Raw genomic sequence first — 20,322 nt, 5'->3', positions numbered from 1 at the left:
CTACTTGTGATCTCTCTCTGTCAAATAAATAATTAAAATCTTAAAAAAAAAAAAAAAAGAAAGAGCCTGAGGTAGGTTCCTTTTGGTAGAAATTGGCAAGCTGATTCTAAAATGTATATGGAAAGGTAAAACACCTATAATGGCCAAGTTTGAAAAAGAAAAGCAAAATTTGAGGTTGTGGGCTACCTGACTGAAAAACTGACTAAGCTATGGAACTGAGCTACAGAAATCAAGACAGTGTGGCACTGGCAAAAAGGTCTGAGAGAGCAACAGAATAGAATGGAGAATCCAGAAACAGATCCATACATGTATGGTCATGATTTTATGACATAGTATGATTTTAGACAAAGGTGCAAAGGCCACTTAATGGAGAAAGAATAGTCTTTTTGACAAAAGGGGATGACATTATTATGAAAGAAAAGAAGAAAAGAAAGGGAAGGAAAAAAATTGGAAAAAAGCAGAAACTCGACTTATACCTTGCACCATAAAAAAAAACAACACCACCACCACAAAATAGATCATGGACCTAAAAAAGCTAAAACTGTACCACATCTAGAAGAAAACATGAAATCTCTGGATTAGGCAAAGATTTCTTTCTTTTTCTTTTTTCTTTTTTTTTTTTTGTGGGGGGAGGGGGCAACGGGTAAGGGGAGAGAGAATTTAGCAGAGCTGGACACAGGGCTCCATCTCATGACCCTGAGATCATGACCTGAGTCAAAATCAAGAGTCGAACACTTAACCAACTGAACGACCCAGGTGCCACAAAGATTTCTTAAATATGACTCCAAAAGCATGATCGGTAAGAGAAACAAAGATAAATTGAATTTTATGGAAATAAAAAACTTCTGGTCTATAAAAGACACTGTTAGAAGAATGAAGGGGCAAACTACAGACTGGGACAAAATATTTGCAAAACACATCTTATAAGAGGCTTGTATCTGGAAGATGTAAAGAACTCACAAGTCATTAATAAGGAAACAACTCAATTAAAAATGGGTAAAAGGTTGGAATAGATACAGAGAAGATACACAGATCGGAAATAAGCTCATGAAAAAATGCCATTAGCCATTAAGGAAATTTGAATTAAAATTACAGTGAGACACAGGTCTGTGCCTACTGGAGTAGCAACCACCATTACAGGCCCATGTGCTGGCGACAATGTGGAGCAACCAGGACTCTCGTATTTTGCTGCTGGGAGTGCAAGATGGTACAGCTACTTCGGTAGACACTCTGGCAATTTGTGACATAGATTTAGTAAATGGCTCACCATCTGACCCAACAGTTTCACACCTATGTGTTTATTCAGAAGAACAGCGTATGTTCACACCGTAACCTGTATACAACTGTCTGTGAAGCTTTATTCATAATCACTAAAACCTATAAACAACCTGGGTGCCCTTCAGCTATTATTGATGCAGAAAACAACATGAAAAATACCAGATGCATTATGCTAACAAAAGTAGCCAGACCCAAAAGATGGCGAACCATATGATTTCATTTATATAACCTTTTGGAAAAGATAAAACTACAACTGACCCTCGAACAATGCGGGGGGTAGGGACGCTAACTCCTCATCTAGTCGAAAATCTGTGTATACCTTTTGACTTCCCAGAACTTAACTACCAATAGACTACCGTTGACCAGAAGCCTTACTGATAACATAGTCAATTAACACATTCTGTACGTTGGATGTATCATATACTGTATTCTCACAATAAAGTAAGCTAGAAAATATTATTAATAAAATCACAAGGAAAAGAAAATGTATTTATAATATTGTGTCCACATGTAAGTGGACCTGCACAATTCAAACCCTCATTGTTCAGGGGTTGGCTGTATTAGGGGAAGAAAGACAAACCGGTGGTTGCCAAAGGTTGGGGTTGGGCAGGGAGTTGACTACAAAGAGGCATGAAGGAAGTTTGAGAGTGATAGAACATTCCATACATGACTAAGATGGAACTAAAACTATGACCATGAGTTTGTCAAAACTCATACTGTACATCGAAAAGTGTGAACTTTCACTGTACATAAAACACACCTGTGTTACAAAGAAACAGAGAAAATGCATTGACTGTGGCTGGTCACTGGGGAATCCAAGTCACTCACATCTGGTCTGCCCCCATCAGAGACTGAGCAAGGAGGCTTAGGGCCTGCCATTGCACCCAGTGGAGGCCTCCTCTAATGGGCACTTTGCTCTGAGCTTCCCCTCAGACTCTGGCAGAAATGCACACAGCTTGAAACCTCATCCTGCCCATTACACTCTCCCCTCTCCTGTGTGTCCCACAAGTATCCTCGTCAGGATGCTTTTCCTGCCTGTTCCTGCTACTTCCCCCTTGGTCTCACTCAAGGGTACCCCTCAGCCAACCTCTTGCAGTCTTAACACCAGCTTAGCAATGGCCCCCCAGGGGGCCCAAGTGGACACACCCAGCATTTCCCAAACCAACTTCATCTCAGAGTCCTTATTTAAAAGGAATACTTGTTTTGATCCTGTGGAAAACACACTTAGTGAAAGCTTGTGATTCCCGGGAGCCCCCACACTACCATTCGCCATGTGCTCATTTTTCCTGTCCTGAGGGATCCTGTGAAGTCACAGAAAGGGTACTATCCTGTCCCTCCCCATGGGCACCTCCTAGCAGGAAGTGCCAGGAAGCCTGCAGGGCCAGGGAGGAAGGCCGGTCCTAAGGGTGACCACTCACCTTCCAGGATGGGATTGGCCTCCAGGACCTGCTGCTCAATCCACGAATGCTGGCCGCTGACGGTGGCCAGGAACTGCAGGATGAGCTTGGTGGTCTCTGTCTTCCCTGCCCCAGACTCACCACTGCAAAGAGGGCACTCAAGATGTCAGTCAATAAAGCAGCCATTTCTTCAAAACCCTCAATTCTGCAAATCCACGACAGGCCCACTTTCAGGTCTGAACAGGGATACCGCCTCCCTGTGCACAAGTCCTGCCTCATTCCTGTGGGTCTCAGCTGTCTACTTTGGATCAGTTATTGGTGTGTTGATCTTTTCTGCCCTGCCTTGGATGTGAGACTCTGGAGCATGGTTGCATCTGGCTTATTCCAGTTCACGGGCCCAGTGCTCAGTAACAACAGATGAATGAACAGCACCAGATGATGCAATATTTTGATGTAACATCCTCTCTGTGAGCTGGCCAGAAGGGAGACTGCATCATTCACAATTACCCTGCCTTTAGCCTAAGAAAATGATCCCCAAATCAGAAAAAGCTTTCTCCACAAAGTTTTGTGCTCATTAAAACATTTTTTTACTGATCATTACAATTGCAGGTATCAGGGGTACCTGGCTGGCTCTGTTGGTGGAGCGACTCAGGGTATAGGTTTGAGCCCCACCCACGTTGAGTGTAGAGATTACGTTAGAAAAAAAGTCTTAAAAACAACCAACAGCTGTGGAAAATCAGAAATAACACAAAGGGGGATATTTGTTATGTTCCCTTGGGTCAGAGAACATTATGCAACCATTAGAACCAAACCTATACAGAGCCTTCAATGAGTTGGACAATGTTTATTAGCTACATAAAGTGACAAAAGTCCCTACTATCTAGTATAATTTTAACCAAGTGGATAGGGGAATCCTTTTCTTCCCAAAGTATCTAGAAATTTTTTTCTGAGAATATTTTTCTGAAATTTTGTAAAATTTTCACCGTGAAGCTATATTAATTTCATAATGGTGACATATGAAAACTAGTTTTTAAAAGTTTCTTAGGGAGTTTAATAAAATTAAAAATATACTTGTGTCTGGTATATTGCACACACTCAGGTTTATAGTGGTTACTGTTACTATTATTGAGGTTTTCGTGTCACTTTGGGGTAAATTATTTTTCATTATGGAAAATGTCAAACATTACAAATGGAGACTCAATAGTGTCTTGCTAATAAAAGCAATTCTTGTCACCTGGTTGGGAATGCAGACTCCTAGGCACCCCCAGCTCTGCTCAGTCAGAATATGCATTTTCACAAGATCCCCAGGAGATTTCTGCACCTTACAGTTTGCATTACGAACTCCCACAGTCCCATCCCAGCTTCAACTACTGGTCCATTTTGTTTCCCATCCTGTACTATTTTGAAGCAAATCCAGAACAAATATCATTTCATCTGAAAGTATTCTTTTAAAGAAAAGTTTTGATCAAATATGTTCACAATTACTATGCCAGCCAAGACAGTCCAGTCAACAAACCTCGGCCACCTGCCGTGAACATGAATTCCCCAAACAACCCTCCAAGGTAGAGACAGGATATACGGGCAGAGCAGGGGTGACTTGCTTGTGGCCTTTCTTATGGCCTTGAGGGAGGCGAGGGCAGGAAGAGAAGGCAGTTTGACTCGAAATGATCTTCTGCTCATGCAAAAAGCCACAGATCAGGGTGCTCCACCCTCTTCTTGAGGCACGGATGTCATGGAGGTGCAAGCTGGCCCAGTGAACTTCCAGGCCAGCCTGGGGGCCAGCCCGGCTCAGGAAGCCTCTGGTGGTGAGGCTGGTCCTCCCAGTCCTGGGAGGCATGGGAGTGGGAACACGTGGAGTAGACAGGGAGAGCCTGGGAGGGAGATAGAGCACCAGCCCTCCTTGGCACATTATTCCGTTCACTTCCTGAGAAGTGGAAGTCACCCTAGGACACCTCTCTGTCTTCTTTCCAGTGCCCCGCATTTGAATTCCCTGCTTAAGAGTTGTGTGTCTCTGGGAAAGGATCTCAGCCTCCCTGGTGCTAAGTACCACCTCCTGCTCCAAGAGCAGAAAAGGAATATGAATATCTAAGTCAGAGGGTTGCTGAGAACAGTGGTCATCAATGCTACAGGACTTCGTTTTGGTCTCAGAGAGGCCATGCTTCACCTGCCCTCCACCTAGAGCAGTAGCCCCATCACTGTCTTTTCTCCTTCCCTATAGTGCTTTTCTTCAAAGCTTTCATGACCTGCCTTTAAAAATTTAAAAATTTCATGACCAGCTTATTTATTGCCTGTGTGTCTCCCCTTTTAGAATGTAAGCTCCATGAGGCGGGAGTTATAGTCCCTTTCATTTGCTGCTGACCCCACCCAGCAGTACAATGCGGGGCATGCAGCTGGAGCACAGTGGAGCCTCGAATGAATAAATGACTGACTGAATGAATGAATGAAGTCTCCTATATCTCCAAGCAACGTGCCCTGGAGGCAAATTCTCCCTCCTCTTTCCTTTTCCTTTCTCCCTCCCTTCCTTCCACACCAGGAGGGCCTGCGCAGGAAGCAGGGAGGCCAGGCCAAGCAGAGGATCTTTGAAGCAGGGTCAGGACCTGGACTGGAGGAGTGTCCCTCCTGGGCCTCAGCAACCTGAGAGCTGGCCATTGGAGCTGTTGCTACTGTCCTCATCTGAGGCCTGCCCAGAGATTTTTTTTTTTTTTTTTTTTGATTGAGACCTCATCTCTTTGACCTTTGAGCCCCCAAGCCTCTGTCCCATTAAATGTGCCCATCCCATTTTTTCTTCCTTGTCTCAGGAAATATTCACTGAGAGCTGGGCAATCAGGCTCTGCTCAGACAGTGGAAGAACAGGTTCTGCAGGATGGAAGCCTTGGAGGGACCTGTCAGGGTGGAGGGGCAGTAGGGGCCAGGTGAGGTGAGCTAGGGTGTTTGCAGTTGAATGGGAGCCCCTACATCAAACAGGCTTTGTAGGCATGCTGGATGGGAGGGGTTTAGGGCGAGGAGGGGCTCCCTGCTCTACTGGACCGTCAGAGATCCCCACCAGGAATGCAGGGAGCCCTGCGCCCTACCTGATGATGCAGCACTGGTCTCTTTTGTTCCTCTTCAGGTTGAAGTAGCAGTTGTTGGCAATGGCAAAGACGTGTGGCGGGAGTTCGCCCATGTGGTGGCTGTAATAGAGCTGCACCTGCTCCAGGGTGTAGAGGGGCAGCACCTGGAACGGGTTCACGGCCACCAGGATGGAGCCTGTGTAGGTCTGGGGAAGGGAGCAGATGGTTAGTGCCCTCTGCTCTGAAGGCCAGCGATGCCTGGTCCTGACCTCGGCCTTGGGTGCCCCCACTGAGGTCTACCAGGCCTGACGGAGTCTAGCAGAGAAGTGGGGTCTGATTCTGGGCCAGGGAGACAAGACATACAGCTGCTTGGATCCTCCCTTTGGGAAGACAGGGGCATTCACTATGAATGGGAGCTGGGGGGTTAATGCTTTCACGGAAAGATTAAGTGCAGTGCTCTATGTTAAATGTTTAGTGTTCTGTCTAGTATTTAGAATAATAAAATGCTCAATAAAAATTGGCTGAATTTATGACATGAGTTTCCACCTGCCTCCCACAGGGGCCTCTTCTGTGGGGCTGGCCAGCAACGGTAGCCTCCACTGATCCCTCCTAGGATCCCCCCCGCTCAGAACCACCTGCTCACCCGGAGCCCCCAGGATGTCTGACTGTCCCCTGACTGTCCTTCTAGGAGCGGGACAGGGATAGCCATATCATCAAGTCACCTGATTACCCACATCCTAGCTTTCATTTTAGGAACAGAGAGTTCAATCTCTCTGATTCCAAGGACTGTGACAACCAGATAAAAGAATGCAAGCATAAGCTCTTTGGAAAGGATAAAGGATAAGCTCATTTTAGCTTATCGGCGTTATGGGTCCCAGGAGATCTGACTCACATTCAGCCGGAGTGGACTCAGCATGCTCTGTCCCCTCTCTCCTGCAGGGCCTCCTCAGTTTCCTGGCCAGCCCTCCCCTTTATTTGGGGTCCACTGCTCATTCACCCACTACTTTCAGCGTTCTAGACAGTCTCCTCAGAGCCATCCCAGCCCCCTCTCACCAGAAGAGGGCCAGGCAGTGACTTTCTAGGCCACACCCTATTAGGGCAGGGTTCGTGTCTGTTCTGAATATTGGCTCTACTGGGAAAATCTGTATTGGAACAGGGATGCACGGCTTAGGGCTGGGGTGAGCCTCCCATCCACTGCCAGGCTTTGGAAGAAGGACCGACATCTACCCACATGGTCCTCCTGGCCATCCCAGGACTCGTTTCGTAGGGGGACAGAGGTATTCTGCCTGGTGACTCTGTCTCTGCCACATGCGTAGGAAGGGTCCAGGCAGACGATGTCTAATCCCATGGCCTCTGGTCCATTTGGCTATCAGAGCAGGACTTCCACTGAGCCACAGCACCAACTGAGCACCTACTGTGTGCCAGGCACTGTGCTGGCGTGCTACATGTCAGTTTTCTGAGACCCCAAAGGTGGTATTTTCACCCTACTTGTTTTGGGTTGGGGAGCAGAGATGGAGACGCGTTAAATTCCTTGACCACCTCAGGCAGTGAGGGCACAGGGAGTGGGGACTGAACCAGGTATGCCTGGCTCCAAACTCTCAGTGCCTGTTTGTTGTTATTGTTTTTGTTTTTGACGCAGCCAAGAGGTCAGTGCCGTGGACCGAGTCCCCTGGGTAGGGGGGAAGTGGGGGCTCACGTAGATCTTGTGCTGCTGATAGCGAATCAGGAGGTTGTGCACCGCGCCTGCCTCGTTCAGGTCCCCCAGGCGGATCATGTCATCCACACCTTGCACGGAGATGGGGTGCATGGGGCTGAGGGTGCCAAGGTCCTCTGCTCGGATCCAGTGTTCCTGGAACAAAGGACACAGACTCCCCTGAGGGGCAGCCAATCCACAGCTCCTCTTCTCCAAGTTCCCAGCAGATCTGCTGACCTGGTGGCTTGACTAGCCTCTGGTTGAGGACCAGGGAAACCGAAGGCAGGATCAGGGTAGATTGTGGTTGGAGAAAGAATGTGTGCAGAGTCAGGAGTCAGTGTGTAGCTGGGACTAATTTCAGGCCAGGGTCAGAGGAGCTGACTTCAGAAGTCAGATTTGGCTGTGATGAGGATCAGGGACAGTTTGCAGCTGGGGGCCTCACAGATTGTTGGAATGAATAAGATCATGCAAGTAAAAGTGCTTTTTAAACTGCAAAACATAGAAATTTTGCAAATAGAAAATATTATTGTTCATCTTTTACTGTCTCCCCTAATATGGAGCTCACAGATCACAGATTAGAATCTTCTCCCTGGAGGCCAAGTTTCCACATGCCCCGTGCTGTAGCACCTCCGCAAAGAGGTCCCCCCGATGAGACTGAAGGGACCAGCTGGACCCCTCACCCTGCATGCCTTTCCCCAGGGCACCATGCTTGGCCAAGCTTACTCCCCAACCCCCAGTTGGCTGAGCTGCAACCCTGCAGGGCACCTCAGCTTCCCACTTTTCTCTCACTTGGGCTATTTTGTTCAGGATAAACTGAATCTCATCCCATTCCTCCCCACATTTTGGGGGCCCTCTTCTCCACGTTCCTTTCTCAAATAACTTTTCCATCTCTCATTTTTATCCTTCCAGCTCACCCTCCTTTACTTTGCAAACCAGCTTTCTGCTGCCTTCTCCTCTCTGCCATAGACCCTTCCCCACTTCACTCCTTCCTGCTCCCCTAATTGGTCTAATTTTTCGACCATCAACTTGCTCCCTGCTCTTTGACTATAGAAACACTCCCCAAGACAGACATGTGATGATTATCATGACAGGACCCCACTGCGGTCTCTTCTGCCAGGTAGGTTCCCCCGACTTGGGCTCTGGAACCCCAAATGTTGGGGAGCAGCACCAGAAGAGGAGAGGGGCTCAGGGACCTGGAGGGATGGGGAGGTGAGCTTGGCCACACTGACCTTGCCCTCATCATCTTCAAGCAAGATCTTGCCAGGCTTTGTTTCTTTGACAATGCACCCGATGGCCACGCTGCTCTTGTTGTCAGAGAGGGGGTTCAGCCACACATGGTCACCCTGGAGAGCAGAGAGAAGACAGTGGTCAGATACTTGTTCCTCATTCTTCTTCCTGCTAAAGACATACACTCTCCAGGGGGCTGTCCCTTCCAACCAGGACTCCCCAAGGTGGCTGGGGTGCACTCTCTCCCCTGCCCCTTCCTCCTGCTCCTCCTCCTCTTTCCCTCTCCTTCTTCTTCTCCCCTCCTTCCTTCCCTGCCCTCGCTTGCTCTTGCCAGGATGGTAGTGGGAGGTGGGAGGTAGCAGTGGAGGATTCCCTGGCCTAGCTTGGTTCTAGGAAACAAACAAGCCATATTTTCAGGAAAAAAGTTCCACTGTGAGGGGGGGAAAGTCTTTGCCCTGTGAATAGCCCTATACCACCCACTGTTGGTGGTAGGAGGACTAAGCCCTCACTAGGTTTCTGCTAGCCTGCAGCATGGCATTGACCCACATGAACCTCCTTCTGACCCGAGAAAGCTCACCCCATTCAAAGAGGAGTAATCTGAAAGGAATCAGTGCAGGTCTGCGTACAAAGATACTGAAATCCAAAAGGAGGAAAGGAGAAGGTGAATTATACTCACCAGGGAAAAACCAACCAACCAAGCAAGCAACCAACCAACAAAACTGCCATACAACAGTAGAAAGTTGTGGCCAAGTATTTCCCCATGGTTTCTAAAATCTTATTGAAGGGTAGAGCAGGAGAAATATAAAGGATGCCTGGGTGGCTCAGTTGTTTAAGTGACTGCCTTCGGCTCAGGTCATGTCCTGGAGTCCTGGGATCAAGTCCCGAATCGGGCTCCCAGCTCCATGGGGAGTCTGCTTCTCCCTCTGACCTTCTCCCCTCTCATGCTTTCTCTCTCACTCTCTCTCTCAAATAAATAAATTAAATCTTAAAAAAAAAGAGTAGAGCAGAAGCAAGAACTCAGAAATTAGATGCTGAGACAACTGAAAAGGATGAGACATGAATTGACAAAGCTGGAGAAAGAAATGGAAGAAAAGAGATAAACATGGACCAGAAACAACAGCAGAATCAGAAACAGCAGGAAAACAAGAACTGCTAAAAGCACAGGGAAGATCTCTCTGATGATGGGAGGAGAGAGTGAGCAGAGTGACACAGAAATGTTTAAAGCAGGTATTAGGAAGAGAAAGATAGATATGGAAGATTGACAAAAATACACCTAAGTGCACAAAGAAGGTAACTAGAAATAAAATCCAGGAAGATTATTTAAAGATATAATTCAAAATAACTTTCCAGAAATTAAGGAAGACTTGCATCTGTGGATTGAAAGCACACCGGGTCCCAGGAAATAATGACAAAGAAAAATCAACTCTAGAACATAGACTAGTAAATGTTATTGAACTAAAAAATTAAAAAAAAAATTTTGGGGGGTGTGGGCAGACAAAAAGATAAGTTCACTTATAAGGAGAAAATTCAGCACAAAGTCAAATCCTATATGAGGGCTGAACCACTCCTACAAAGATCTCAAGAAAAGAACAACCCACCTATTAGGATGACCACTAACAAAACAGCAGAAAATAACAAGTGTCAGGGAGGATGCAGAAACAATGGAACTGTTACACGCTATTGGTAGGATTGTAAACCGGTGTAGCCACTGGGGAAAACAATATGGAGTTTCCTACAAAAATTAAAACTCTAACTACCCTATGACCCAGCAATCCCACTTCTGAGTATCTATCCAAAGAAATTCAAAGAAAGATCTTGAAGACATATTTGTAGTCCCATGCACTGCAGCATTATTCACAAAAGCCATATGTGAAAGCAACCCAACGATCTATTGATAGATGAGCAAATAAACAAAATGTGATATATACGTACAATGGAATATCATGCAGCCTTAAAAAAGAAAGAAATCCTGCCATGTGGTACAATGTGGATAGACCTCTAGGACATTAAGCTAAGTGAAATAAGCCAGTCACAGAAGGACAAATGCTGCATTATTCCATTCATAATAAGTATCTTAAGTAGTTAAAATCTTAGAAACAGAAAGTAGAAAGATTGTTGCCAAAGGCTGGAGGAGAAGGGAGGGAAAACAGTGTTTAATAAGCACCGAATCGAACTTTGCAAGATAAAAACTTCTCAGATCTGTTGCACAAGAATGTGAATATACTTAATACTGAACTATATGCTTAAAAATTGTTAAGATGGTAAATTTAATGTTATGTGTTTTTTACCAGGAAGAAAAAAAAGAGAAAAAAAAATCAAATAAATTTTTTACCCAGCCAAATTGTCATTCCAGTATAAAGGTAACAAACATTTTTGAAGATGCAGTATTATTCCCATAAGCCTTCTGGAAAAAAAAATTGGGGAAAAAACTTCAGCTGATAGTACATGAAATGAAAATAGATCCACACCAACACATATGATCATGAAGTTTCAAAATACTTGAGACAAAGAGAAAATCACAATAGTTTTCAGAAAGAAAAAATAAGCTTTATACAAAGGTTCAAAAGTTAGAATGGTATCTGATTTCTCAACAGCAATGCTGGAAGCCAGAAAACAACGTGGAGGAAACATCTTCACAATTCTTAGGGAAAATTCTATGTAGTATGGAACAAATGCCAGCCGACATTCACACTTGACTAAACATAATTTAGACATGAAAGCTGTTAAAAAACATTTACCTCCTATGTACCCTTTCTCAGAGAGGTATTACAGGATCTATTAGAACAAAATGACAATATTAACCAAGAGAAAGACCTCAGTTGCAGGCAAAGGGATTTAGTACAAAGGAGAGGTGAAAAGCATATTCGGGGTGGCTGTGAAGGAGACCCAAGATGATGTCAAGATGTATGCCTCAGAAATAGAAGATATAGTTGATCTATCGCAAGTCAGCAACTCTGGGAGAGATGTCCTTCTGGGGATGAGACCGGCTGAACTCCATATGAATCAGAACATTTTGAGAGTAGACCAACAGATGTTGGAGAAAGCTGGGGGTTAAAGGCATAATAAATACACAGAAAACCGAACAGGTGGAAAAACGACAATGATAAAATCTAGCAAAGGAAAGTACAGTGCTAGGGGTACACCACAGGCTCAATTGGGAGTAGCGTTTACTTAGATATAAAAAGTAAACTGTGTATGCACTTCTGATCAAAGCTAGGTTTAACAATTTGGGGAGGACAAAGACACAGGTAGTATACTTGTGAGTGCCCAGGATGAGGGTAGGCTCAAGGAGCTAAGGTCTTCTTTCATGGTGGGAAGTCAATAACAGATGGTGCCTTCAATAAAAAACTCAAGTAACACAGCAGGCATGTTCTTTCCAAACACAGAGGGAAATATCCAAGAACCAACTAGAAGGTCCAATAGCAGTCACCTCTGAGGAAGAGGAAGTGGGGGAGTGATTCTTTAAATGGTGTGTCTATATGACTTTATAAAAATGAAAACTAAATTAAAGCAAGGAACAGTTGCTGTAGGATACAGAAAACCAGCATGAGCAACGTACAGAGCTAAGTGAACTAAGCAAATCACACCAGAGCCCAGGAGAAGCTTTCCTACAATGAGGATGGAATTGCAGTGTGCAGCTGAAACAGTTGGCAGCTCACCGCAGCGAGAAGATTACAAGTCAAAGGTAGAAGATGGGCATCTGACAGCAAACTTGACATTAGCCAGAAATGAAAAGCAGAGATACCATTTCTGATCCAAACTGGGTGAGGAGGCGTCAACCCAACGTGGGCTGGAAGAAGATATCAAAGAATGCGATTTCTGTTCCCTCTCTTTGACCAAAGCTCTCCTAGGAAACAAAAGGTAGCAGAAAACAGAGCTTCCTCGTGACCTCTATCAGCAGGGAAACCTGTGCAAGAGCGGCCAAATCAGGAAAAGAACGAAGAAGAGAAATAGCAGCAGCTGTTAGCTGCAAAGAAAGCAGGAGCCTCTACTGAGAGGTAAGGAACAGAGGAGGAGTTCCAGGGAGCAGGGAGATCTGCGGGAGATCTCAGAGTCCTTGCGCTCTTCGTGGTGGGAAATACCGGACAGCTAGTGGCAGGAAGAGCTCTTGCTGGAGAGAAGGTGGGAGTGTCCCAGTCTGAGACAGAAATTATTGCAAGGAAGCTCAAAGACCCAAAACCATGAACAATCCGGTTCCTGGAGACCTGGTCCTTCACACTAATGTCTTTAAAAAGGGAGGACTGTTGGCCTACTCACCGAAACAGTCATGGTGCCCTGATACCATGTGCCCACCTGCCACGTCTTTCTCTTCTCATAGTGGAAGAGCGGGCCTAGAAATGGTCTGTGTCTGCGTGCACTTAGATAAATGGAGAGCCATATGGGTCATGGAGGGATCTCAAGCAGCAGGTCTCTGATCTAAGTTCCAGGACAGGCCCCTCAGTAGACCCCCAGAAGCCAGTCCCTTCTACGGGGACAGATGGCATGGTTGCTGCTGGTGCCAAATACCCTGTTGTACCCAGGAATGTCTCCTGGTGCTTCGTCATTGTGCCATCTCCCCATCTGCTACAATATGACTGAGGAAAAGCTATGACTGATTTACCTATCATCAAGCAAACAAATGTTTATGGCTTCCTGCATTGGGACTGAGCCAATCTAACAGAGAGGTGCTTTGAATTTCAAAATATTTCCAACCAGTCTTGTGTATTGAAGGGTCTCCAGCCCCTCTGCCCACAGCTATGTAAACATAGTCCTTATTTGGAAGGAAGATGGGGTTTTCATTAATGTGACCGAAGACCATGCTCTGCCCAGGGCCTTAGGGTGGCTCAGAATGTGTGGCAGCACCACACTCTGGGTTTTTTCACTTGTCCGTAGGGTAGGGGGTAGAGACGCTGGTGATCGTGGCAAAGAGAAAGGTCTGTCTGCATGTTCCTCCTTACGTCAGCTACCTTCTGTATACATGCATTGTGATGAGATCCCCAAAGCCAAAGTCAGGGAAAATCTCATGGTTGAAACAATACATTGGCAATGCAAGATCTAATCACCCTCTTCAAAAGACTTCCGTTTTTGTTTGCGGTCTCCTCTCTCCCCAGTGCATGGGGTTCTTGGGGAATACCATCCCTTCCACCTCAGAGGTGGGGCAAAAGTGATCCGGGCCAATCCCCTCATCCTACCCTCTCAGCTGTCAGAAAGGAATGCTGTATACAACGCACAATCTGTAAATCCTTGGTGTGTGGTCCAGGCCAGGGCTTCCAACAGTAACTGAATTCAAACCACACATGAAATTGAATATGCTCAAGTGGTCACATTTACATTCAAATGAAAGAGAAACGGGTGAAATTAATTTTATGAGTGTTGTTATTTAACCCCAAAGATTCAAAATACCATCATTTAAATGGGTAAGCAATGTAAAAATTATTAGTGAGCTGTTTTCCATTTTTTTTTCATGCTAAGTCCTTGGATCAGGCAGCACATCCCAGTTTGGAGCAGACACATTTGCAAACCTCTGTACACCTTGGGGCTCATGACACCACTGTAAACAGAGTGGATTTAGCCCCGATACTTGCCACCTACTCCCAGCACGTTCCCAGATGCACCGTGGCCTGATTCCCTCTGGGTCTTTGCGTGTTCTGTTCCCTTTGCCTAGACCATTCTCCCCCACTGTACACATTCAGAACATCTAGTGGTCCTAAAGTTTTTTTCAAAGTTTGGCATTATATGTGACTTCCAAGGACGCATTGTAACCCTCACAACAATGGTATCATGATTCTGATCTCACCGCAAAGATGGAAGTGGTCGCGTGGGATTTGAACCATGGCTGGTCTGACTCAGAAAGGGAGCCTGAGAGGACAGGAAGAGGAGGCTGAAGAAGATTGGAGGAAGATTGGGGGAGTGGCTGTCAAGCTGACGGGGCAACAGGTGTGGTCTTTGTATCTCAGAACCTGTAGCTGTGTCTCCCCACCCTTGGGAAGGATCATCAGCTCACAAAGGGCACTACCTACTGCTGATTTTCCGAGACGTCTCGGACAGCCCCACGTTCATCTGACAGATGATAAAACTAAGGTATAGAGAATGGAAAGCTTGGCCAAGGGCACACAGCAAGCAATTGGCAGAGCTTCCCAGAGCAGCAAGTTAGCCATTTTCTTTGAGAAAGGAACCCTGAGCTGCTCCTGGAGAAACCCCCACCTCACTCCTGGCCTGGGTGTGCTTCTAAAGTGTGAAAACCAAATTTCTCCAGCTCAAATCCCATTTTAATTATATTAGAAGAGTTTACAAAGGAGGTAGAGGGAGACCTAGGCAGGGAGGGGATCTGCTGCTAATTGCTTTCAAAAAAATAAAGACCTTTTCCATGATGCAGTCATTTAACATGTTTGAACTTTCTGAATAGAGATTAAACATAACATTAAAGCCTATTATAGACTGAATTGTGTCCTTCCCAAATTCATCTGTCAAAGTTCTGTCCCCTGGTGTAACTGTATTTGGAGATAGGGCCTTTAAGAAGGTAATTAAGATTAAATGAGGTCAAAGAGGTACAGCTGCAACCTGGTAGGATTGGTGTCTTTATAAGGAGAAGAGACACCAGAGCGCACTCTCTCTCCCTCCCTTCCTCCGTGTGTGTGTGTGTGTGTGTGTGTGTGTGTGTGTGTGTGTGTGAAGGAAGTGAAGGAAGACCATGGGAGAAGGTGCCTGTGTGCAAGCCAGAGAGGTCTCACCAGACACTAACCCTACTGGGACCTTGTTATTGGACTTCTAGTCTCTAAGACTGTGAGGGAATAAATTTCTGTTGTTCAAGCCGCCCAGTCTGTGGTATGTGTTATGGGATTTTGTTATGGTATAGTTTTGTGGAGCAGACTAAGAGCCCATTTGAAGTCAGACAGACCTGGGTTCTCATCCCTACTCTCCATTCCAGAGCTACATGGGCTTGGGCAAGTCACATCGTTTTCTTCATCTGTTGAACAGGGCAGCATCACTGAGCTGTTGTGAAGATGGAATGTGACACAGGTCAGGAGCCGGCATAGTGCCCAGCACAGAGCAGCCCAGATGGATCATCCATTAGAAATAAGCATAGTATGGTTCCACGCCTTATTCAAGAATCACTAGGACCCACTGAAGGATCACTGATGAATCAGGTTTTCACCCTCTTTCCAAGGAACTTGCCATCTTAGAAGACAGAACAGGCTCACAACGGCAACTGAGAATAATATGCCTCCAGGAGTTATCTTTCTAAACTCTGCTTGATGTTCGTCATGTTCCCAGTGGGACCCTTGGGACCAGTGCACCCCAGGAGTGTATTTCTTTGTGAAATAAGCCTGGCTTTGCCTTACAGCTTGGCCTCCTCATGCTCCAAAATGGTGCCAAGTTCTAATGTTTTTGATTACGAAAAGTCCTTGCAATTTGAATTTTGAGACCGTGTGTCCTCTCTCCAGTCTTAAAACAGCCTATCTCTTCTCTGAAAAAAACAATGCTAGCCACACTTCTGTGACTCAGATAGTTGGGAGGCTTGGTTTCAGGAGCGCTTGGTGGCTGGGGGATGTTGCCCCATTCAGCAGTGTAGATCCAACAGCCAGGAGACAACGGCTACTTTCTGGCTTTGTAGGCAGAAGAGTATTGGGGGCGTCTTCTTACCAAAATGGAATTTCTGCCATCTGGATTTCCCAGGTTTGGGCTGGAATTCAGGGTGGGTTGGGAGGGGGGCTCTCCTCTGGGCTACTCCAGCCCCCAAGGTTCACTTTTCCTGCATGCACCACCCCAGCTGCCTGGAGGTACCCTGCATCCCAACCCCAGTGCAGGGCAGGGTCTCAGCATTTGCTTCCTTCCCCCGTGGAGCCATCTCTTGGCTGTTGCTATGCAGCAGGCACTTGTATGTGTGTTGAGCTGAGGGAAGATGGTGCAAAGCCCGAAGTGGAGATCAGACCCAGTATTTGATTTCCATTCCCTCTGAGTAAGCTCCCTGCAACAGTTGCAATGAAACTACAAAAGAGACATCCCTTTGCCAAGGCATTTAAGCCTGAAATATAAGTGAGGGATTACTGTGCAAGTGTGGTCACCTGCCCAGGCCCAGAGGTTGGCCAAACTTGTTTTCTTTAAGTAATACAGTCTGTCTTGTTCCTCTTATTCCCTTGTCTCTGATGTTTTCCTTGTGGGCCCTCATTGTTTCTCACTGGGTGACTTGACTTAGCCTTTAGTAACCCCCCACATAAACCCTAGAAGGAATAGATGCAATTCTTACCAGCTTGAAGGCCGACATCCTGAGGCAGCAGCTCCTCCCAGCCTGCATGCAGAGAGAAAGCAGATCGTCAGTCCACATGGCCCTGCCTTGGAGCTCCCGGAGGGCAGGGGCCATGTGTGTACATCAGAATGTCCCTGAGCACCGGGCGTCGGCTCTGGCTCAAGAAGTGACTCTTGACGACATGGACGGGTCAGTCACAGTCCCATCCAGGTGTAAGAAGATGCTTTCTTGGTTTCTTCCATCTTATCTCATCTTTATTGGTCATCTATTGTGCACTCAGTACTGGGCTGGACATAGGGAGTGTGAGTGGTTTTGAACATCCTTCAGACACCGTCCCTGTCTTCCAGAAGCACAAATTTTGTCTGCTCAGACATACGTGAAAACCAGTCATCACCCACACACCATGGGCACTGCTGAGGTAAGCAGCCAGCGTAGCTAGAGACATGTGATGTACTTTATCTAAACCTCATAGCACTCCCAAAACACAGGTGTTTCCCCATTTCTTACAAGGGACCCCACAGAGGGAAGGTGACCCAGTTAGTTAGGAGCACAGCTGGGAATCCAACCCTGAACTGCTTCCTTTCAAACGGGCCCCTAGGACCTTGCTGCTCCCCCACCATCCTGGGGGGCTTTGGGAGAACTCTGGCGAGTCTGATTAGCTGCAGCAGGCCAGGGAGGGAGGCCGGGCGGCCCTGCCTGCTGCTCTCCTGACATGGAGCACAAGCACTTCGCCATCCTCTGCAGTGAGCAGCGTGAGGTGAGCTGGATCTGTTTTGCTCATCACTGTGCTCACTGCATCTGGCACTTGCCTGCCCCCCCAGGAAATACTTGTTCAGTGAAACTGTGAATGATGCCCTTGGAGAGGCTTTGACACTGACTTTAAAAGATGAATAAGAACTCACAGTGGAAGGCAGGGAGGACCTTCCCCAAGGGTGGTGCAACTTTTGCAAAGTCAGAGGGAAAAGTGCAAATGATGTTGGGGTCAGCATGTTTAGGCTGAGCAGAGTAAGAGGGGAGGTAAGAGGAAAGTAGTGGTGTAGGCAGCAGGTGAATGTGACAAAGAGCCTTTTGCTTCTCTGTCCTGGTGGACAAAGAATTTTCTTATTCCAATTTGAATTTAGTGTGTGGGCATTTATATGTTTAATGATAATCTAAACCTTCCTCATTTGTTGAGTACCTACAGTGCAAAAGGGAAAATCAGATTATAGATTCCTTTTTAAGGTCTGAGTTTACATTTTTCTCTCTAACCCCAGAGGAGCATGGTACTTCCTGTCCTGGTCTTGTCGCCATTCTCCTGGGCTGGGATGTTTGTGGGTAGACAAACATCTGAGAATCTAGGAAAGGTGTCCTTGGGGGCACTGCAGTCCAACCTTCCCACTGATGCTCAGGGTCCTGAGCCGCCGGGCCCCCTCCCCTGCCCCTCAGGGACTTGGGAGGTGGTGGGCGGTGGGGGTGGGTGGGAAGGTCAGAAGTTTGGCTCTCCATCTACCAGCTGTGTGAGCTGGACCAGGTCCTGCAAGTGATTTAGCATGCTCCCCCCTGAAAAAGAGTCGGCCTGACTTCTGCAGGGTCTCTGCGAGGTCAGAGACACACAGGGAGCACTCACGAACTGTTTGTTTGTGCGTCCAGCTCTTCTCTGGGATTCCCTTCCCTGGGACGCCCTATCCCCCTTCCCTGGGAGGCACTCATGAGGCTCCTGAGGGATTATGGTGCCCAGGCATGAGGCTGCTGACACTTGGGCCACATTTCCACTCCTTTCTCTTGTAGAGGTAGGCCCAGGTGACCGCCCACCCCTGGGACACCTGCAGCTAAGGTGGAGGCAGCCAGGCATGCTTTGGAATCTGTTTATTCCCATTTAGGTGGTAGAAACCTTGACATTCCAACAGGGAGGACTTCCCACTGAGCAGACACTGCTCTAGGAGGAGACGTGCTATTCCCATTTAATGGGTAGAACAACAGAGGCCAACAAATAGAAACTTTGCCCAAACTATTCAACTGGTCAGAGGAGAAGGGGGTTCTTCTGTCCAGCTCCAAAATCCATGCACTTTGCCCTACGGCCTCTGCTTTGGGAAAGTTTAGGGGTCTGTATAAAAGTGCAAAGCAACTCTCATCTGAATCCTGGCTTCCCAGGATTTCTCCCAGCAGTTCTCCCAAGAGAGGCTGGTCCATCTCCCAGCCTCACATAACCAGTGAGAGATGGGTGGGTAAGACGCAGAGGGGCACTGCCCGCCTCTGGCTCCCCACTGCTTCTCTGACTCCTTGCTTCCCCACCCCAGGTAGAAATTTCAGGCCCACCCATGGTCTCTGGCTCTGTCACCCTCTGTCCCCTCACTCATGGCATCTGACCTCCATGTACATCACAGCATCCCTCTCCAGACACCAGGATGTGTCTCCCCAGAATCCCCTGCCCATCCTGGACTCGCACTCGTCTGACTCCCAGACTCCAGGGATGTCCACTCCCTGCCACTGCCCTGGTCTTCCCATGTCCCGGAATTGCTCCGCCTCGGAAACCATGTCCTCCAGTCACATCCTAGCCCAGCACCATGCCTCCCCCTGCCCCAACCCCCAACCCTGTGAGGAACTATTCGTTTGTTTCATTATGACCCCTCAGCCCCTTTGTTTCTCCTGGTCTGTGAGCCTGCATCCTAGCTTCATTCCCTTCCCAGCTAGCCTGGACAGTGCCCTACCTCTTTTTTGGGAAGAAAGCAGTTTTATAATACCCATAAACGTAACAAAAATATAAAGTACAATAAACTTCATGACATGTGTACCCCTCTGGTCTATCATACTCCTGCTCTCACCTTGCAAAGTCCCAGCCCTGAGCCAAGCACACCAGTGACATGTCATACCACCTTGAAGACCGGTCAGGGTAGTTGCGTGGCCTGCGCCTCTTCTAGGACTCTAGAAATGCCCGAGACCCTCCCATGGACCTTGGTCAGCTCTTTCTACCCAAAACCCCTCCCAAACCAAACCAAACCAAAACAAAACCCAAAAAACCCTATTTCAAAGCTTCCTCCCACTACTCACTCTGCAGAAAACCTTGATCTGCATCACTGAAAAAAGAGAAATGACCCTCAGCCTCCAGCTCTGCTTACTCCTTGCCAGCTCCTGCTTACTCCTTTCCTTCTACCTGTGAGCACTTAAGGGACTGCCCAGGGGAAGGGATGTCCTGATGGCCCCCATTAACCCTTCCAGCCCTGCATTCTCTGGCCTCCTCCACTGGCGCTTTTGCTTTATCAGTTACTGTAGTGGTTAATATATGTCCACAAATTCTTTGTCACTCTTTCCTTCAAAAGAAGGAGACTCGGGATACCTGGGTGTCTCAGTCAGTTAAGCATCTGCCTCAGATCATGATCCCAGATCCTCAGATCATGATCCCAGAGTCCTGGGATTAAGTTCCATATCAGGCTCCTTGTTCAGCAGGCAGCCTGTTTCTCCCTCTGCCTGCTG

General features: G+C 47.1%; 1 protein-coding gene across 3 annotated transcripts in view; it reads right to left on the bottom strand.

Annotated features, from left to right (window-relative positions):
• Window positions 1-20,322, bottom strand: part of MYO7B (myosin VIIB) — a 95,150-nt gene that overhangs the window by 57,998 nt on the left and 16,830 nt on the right. For 2 of the 3 annotated variants that reach the window (XM_046018272.1, XM_046018273.1), the window contains exons 2-6: window positions 16,873-16,914; window positions 8,648-8,761; window positions 7,422-7,574; window positions 5,747-5,931; window positions 2,697-2,818 (exon numbers count right to left, since the gene is read on the bottom strand). In XM_046018272.1, coding sequence (XP_045874228.1) covers window positions 2,697-2,818; window positions 5,747-5,931; window positions 7,422-7,574; window positions 8,648-8,761; window positions 16,873-16,890 — 592 coding nt within the window. In that variant the 5' untranslated portion in view covers window positions 16,891-16,914. Of the gene's footprint in view, window positions 1-2,696; window positions 2,819-5,746; window positions 5,932-7,421; window positions 7,575-8,647; window positions 8,762-11,383; window positions 11,421-16,872; window positions 16,915-20,322 lie in introns of those variants that run through there. The other variant, XM_046018274.1, reaches the window with a different exon arrangement.

The sequence above is a fragment of the Meles meles genome, chromosome 9 (assembly GCF_922984935.1).
Source record: "Meles meles chromosome 9, mMelMel3.1 paternal haplotype, whole genome shotgun sequence".
NCBI classification, from domain to species: Eukaryota; Metazoa; Chordata; class Mammalia; order Carnivora; family Mustelidae; genus Meles; species Meles meles.
The sequence above is the reverse complement of the archived record's forward strand: the minus strand, read 5'-3'. Positions and strand labels throughout refer to the sequence as shown.